The 5,050-nt window shown below is 40.1% G+C and overlaps 1 protein-coding gene across 1 annotated transcript in view; it reads left to right on the top strand.

The window, feature by feature from the left end:
- Nucleotides 1–897: 897 nt before the first annotated feature.
- Nucleotides 898–5,050, top strand: part of Adgrl4 (adhesion G protein-coupled receptor L4) — an 87,489-nt gene continuing 83,336 nt past the window's right edge. The window contains exons 1-2 of the mRNA XM_005357490.3: nucleotides 898–971; nucleotides 2,252–2,401. Coding sequence (XP_005357547.1) covers nucleotides 950–971; nucleotides 2,252–2,401 — 172 coding nt within the window. The 5' untranslated portion in view covers nucleotides 898–949. The remainder of the gene's footprint in view (nucleotides 972–2,251; nucleotides 2,402–5,050) is intronic.

The following is a 5,050-nucleotide window of genomic DNA, read 5'->3' as shown; positions in this document are numbered from 1 at the left end:
ACTGAAGAAAACTGATTTCCCTTTCCTTGCTAATAGCTTCTTGTTTAGACGTGGGACTTAGTGTCCAGTGTCCGGTTTGAACCAGTGCAGGTCTCATGCATGCTGTTACAGTCTGTGTGAGTTCACATCTGTACGGGTCTCGCTGTGTCTGGAAGATGCTGTTTCCTTGGAGGCAACCGCGCATCTCTGGATCTTGTTATTTTTCCTCCTTTTCTATTCTCCAACCTGAAAGACAGTTGCTGATGTAACGGACTCGTGCACAGTTAACACAAAGCTGGGTATGATGCACAGCTTGTCCAGAGGTGCAGTGAGTGGGGCGCAATGGTGAATCGCCCCTTGACATTTAGCTGGAAAAGAGAAAACATTTTATGCTTCCGCATTTTTCGGCAGCAAGGCGTGACGTTTAGTTTTACTTGTTTCTTTATATGTCACTCTTTCTTTAACCACAGTTTTGCTCCTGGGTCCTTGAATCAGGTGAAAACTGAGCACTGACCCAGTGCCTCAGAGACCCTGGGCTCCTCTTGCCACCTTGGCCCCTTTGCCTTTCAGAACAGCTATCAGTGGGACTCAGAGGCTCTCTTCTGGACGCTATCCCAGAAGGAGTTCCCAATAGGTCTGAGAGATCTGTGAGTACAAGTTTTCAGGACACTCTAGTGGCTGCTCCTGGAGCATATACGAAGCCACATCAGAGGCCCCACATTGCTCCTCTAGGGAATTTGAGGCCACAGCCTGGGAATGGAGCCCAGGCTGTTTGGGTGAAGGGGCCTGGCGCCCGGACGTGGCCTGCAGACTCAGGGCTGTGCACATATTCACACAAAAGAGGCCGGAAAGTGACAGGAGGAAGCTGTGCGTCACAGGGGACTGAGCGGGACCCTGCCGCGCCTACCCAGCTCCAGGACAGACCCGCACTCCAGCCTTGAGCGCTCCTCAGCCAGCTCCGTGGCTTCCAATGAGACTCCTCCCGCTTCTAGGTGAGTATGGGCTGGGCCTGGGAGGCAGCAGAGCGCCCACCCGCAGGGAACCAGGGAATGAGACTTCACTAGCTGGGGTTCAAGTGTTAAGTGTGTCTGGCAAGGTCTCCAAGGAAAACAGACTCGGGCTTTCACAGGATGTTTTTCTGCTTGGCCTTTTCACTCTGGACCTTGCAACTCACGACCCGGGGCTTTTACCTCTTTATTTTTCCTGGAGAAATCCCGAAAGTCCTCCAAGTCTCAGACTTTGACCTTTCTTGTGATCGCCTCCAAGAAACTTGGGAAATCTAAACCGCAAATGCTTGAGAGAGGCTTCCTGACATTTTTAAAGCTACTGCCTGCCTGGAGTTTGGGTTCATTTAAAATCCCGTTTTGGTGATACATGGGGAGGGATAATAAATCACTTCTTTGAAGGCAAATTAATCCAGGTTTAGGAAGTACATATAGTCTTATAAAGGGCTGGGACTTAGAACTGACTGTGTAAGACTCTCTGGGTACCAGATAAGGACCATTTACCCAGGACAACTCTTTTTGGGAACAATGGCTTTGTGATTCATCCCTGTTCCGTTCCAAGCTTGCTTTTAAGTGGGCCTGGAACAGGACAATAAAAAGCAATGCTCTATGATTTTGCTTATCGTTTCCTACAGCCCTCAAAACAGTTTTGTTTGTCACGTTGGGCAGGTGTCCTGTGGCTGAGAGCCCAATCACAGAACAGTGTGCTGAACTTTGTTTTCATTTCTCCTAATACAAGATACCCTAAAAGGTATTTTTGTCCCGAAAAGAGCAGAATGACAAGTGCCAGAACTGGGTGAAGGGCAGGGACATGCATTTCTTCTCGTAGATATAACAAGTAACATCTTAAAAATAAAAGATTTTAGTTTGTGGAGACCCAGATACTCAATTTACCTTGGTTTCTGGAGGGAAAAGGTAACTCCCAAGGCAAGAGAAGGGAAATTGCTTTGTAATCAGGCTATACCTTTGCAAGTAACCACTTCACTTCAGTGGCATGAGATACTGAGTTTCCTGGACTGGATGACCTCATAGTTTTTATTATAAGTCTGGATTCTCCATTATGTTTTAGTTTTACTGAAACTTATAAGTTCTTTAATCTTTAGGTCTAGTCACTTTTCTTCTAAGGTTTAACTAAATGAGTTATTGGGAACTTTTCATAATACACCTTTCTAGATAAAAAGAAATAAGAGCACTGTGGAGTATTGATCTTTAACACAAGAATGGGAAATTTCCTGTTTTTGATAAGGTCTATGTTTGATTTTATTTAGTGGGTTTCTCCACTTTGTTGAATTGCTCCTACACACAAAATTGCACCAAGACACCGTGTCTACCAAATGCCAAGTGTGAAATCCACAATGGTGTGGAAGCCTGCTTCTGTGGTGTGGGGTTCTCTGGAAACGGCGTCACGATTTGTGAAGGTAAACAGTCTTGATCTCTTCTGATCTGCTCATGAGATTCAGTTCTGAGGCGGCTCCTTTCTGCTCTCCACAAACAAACAGAAATCACCTGTGCTGCTAAGCTCATGTAAATCTAAGAAAGAAACCTAGTTAACTGATCAACAAGCATGAACTTCTTATGTCAAATGTATCTTTAGTATTGATATTGATTTATCCCATCATACTTTTTGCTTTGAAAGTTAAAGATTGCTATGTCGTTGAGCCCAAAAGTCAAAACACAAAGAAGAGAGTCAATAGCCCTGAAAGCTCCCAGAGCCCAGTCGATGTTGGCATGTGTGCTCCTTAGATGTTTTCTGTAGCAGCAAACTACTTAATTTCAGTTTGGTGTTAAGCGTAGGAAATAGAATTGTGTTGTGGTAGCGCACACTTGTAATCAGAATGCTTTGTGGAAAAACAAACAGAAAGATTGCAAGTTTGGGTGAAGTCTGCCCAGTATAGTTCCTCTCAGAAGAAAAGACAAAAAAAAGAAAAGAAAAAGAGAGAGAAAGGAAAGGGGTAGAGAAGAAAGAGAGAGAAGGGAGAGACAGAGGAGTAGAAGGGTGGAGAAAGTAAGGAGGAGAAAAGAGAATTTTAAAATAGATTCTTCTCTATGATAGATTCTTTCCATAGAATATCCTGGTGGCGCCTGGGCAGAGCCTGGTCGGAAAGGTCTTTGTAAGGTGCAGTTCAGAGAACTGACTGGATAGGGTGAGCGAACGCCACCTGGTAATCCAATTGAGCTATAATTTCTCAGCCAGTGTTTCTCCCTGCCAGCAAGACTCACTTCCTCTTTCTTGTTTCCCATGATCCTCAACAGAGGCTAATTTTAAGCAGATCATTAGAGAAAAATTCTATACCGAGAGACAGAAAAAGGAAAAGAGGTTGTAAGTCATATAAATTAATTTCAAATATAATTAAGTAGTAAGTTCACATTAGAGCTATGTGGTGTTATATTCCTAAATGTATTTAAGAACACATGGACTTTTTCTAATTAAGCTAAGCTAGGATATTGTGCTTTGTTAATATTGCATGCTGTTGCTTATAGCATAAACAAGTTGTGTCTCATGATTTAACTTGATAGGGTCTTAAAAAGATTAAATATGCAGCATATAGTAAAATCCAGACCTCATCATAATTAGTTTAATGCTTAAAAAACATACAGCAAAGATGCGGTTTGCTTAATGGTGCATTAGATCAGCAGTTTCTGTTCTTACATCCAGCCAGAATTTGTAATATACTATTCTACAAGCACTACAAAATACTTACCATAAATAATCACACATTTTTTAGTGTGTATTTAATTGAATAGCATGAAGGCAAGCTGATAGCTCAATGACCTTCAAAATATTGCTTCCAATATATCAGCATGCTTTCCCACTAATCACTACAAACTATTCTGTGGCACTTAAAGACACCATTCCTTTTCTGTGATTTAGATACTTTTACTGTCATGATTATCATCATTAACATCAATAAACTTTTGGTTTGGGCCTTTGACAACCAATGAGCTAGTAATCATGATTTTTATGACTTATTTGAAAAATACATGTTCCAATACACAGATTTGTCTCTGCTTCTACTGCCTGCAAAAAAAAAGAAAGAAAGGGAAAGTATTTTTCATTGGGAGAAAAAAAACTACTGAAAGACTTGTGACTTGCAATTTCTTCTCACTCTGAACCAATTGGTAATGGGATTTATTTCTTTTTAAAAATACATTAACTTAAATGCCATTTCTAGTTAAAGGAAGTTCAGTATTCACTTGATTTAGTAGTCATTATCTGAGTTTGTAATGTCTTCCCAAACTGCTAAAGAGTGATTTTCCTCTTTTCAACATCGTTTTCAGTAGGTATGCTAATATGTTCTTTAGACTTAAACTTAAAACATTACATTTTCAATTACTGAAATTGTAGATTATATGTTGGCTATGAAGATCTTTTTGTTGGATTTTTTATCTCTAAATAGATATACCTCATATTTCTTATGTGTCTTTGCAAGCTTGGCACTGTATCAGTAAGAAATGTCTGAGTAGGATTTCAGCTATAAAGATGCCAAGTGATTTAAAATTAGAAGTTGTTTTTTTTTTCCAGTATCAAAGCCATCAGCATCATGATCAACAGAGAATTTGATTTTTTAGAAATACCAGAGACATGTTTCGGTGATAGCTTGCTCCCACTAACTATATGACAAGAGTCCGTTTTAAACAGTCACATACACTATAGAGTACATGGTTCCAAGCAAACAAACTTAATAATGAATTAATCTTACCTAATCAATTTGTTAATTGACAGGGAGTCATTGGTAACTTTTATCATCATTATCCTCATCACTGTCATCATTGATACTGATAATAAGTATTGCACATTGATCCCAAGGCCTGTCTTAGTACAATGCCTCCCCTGTTAGAGGCCCCTTTTATCTTTGGAGAATGGGTCAAGGAATGCAACCAAGAAGTGGTGAAAAGAATTGGTTAACAAGTGTCCAATTCTGCAGCTGTAACTTTTCTTTAAATATGAATATATGCAAATTTATGCATGTATAGATAGATAGATATAGATAGGTAGATAGATAGATAGATAGATAGATAGATAGATAGATAGATAGATAGATAGATAGATAGATAGATAGATGATA

The sequence above is a fragment of the Microtus ochrogaster genome, chromosome 21, assembly GCF_000317375.1.
Source record: "Microtus ochrogaster isolate Prairie Vole_2 chromosome 21, MicOch1.0, whole genome shotgun sequence".
Lineage (NCBI taxonomy): Eukaryota > Metazoa > Chordata > Mammalia > Rodentia > Cricetidae > Microtus > Microtus ochrogaster.
Note: the sequence above shows the minus strand (reverse complement) of the source record. Positions and strands in the feature narration are given on the sequence as shown.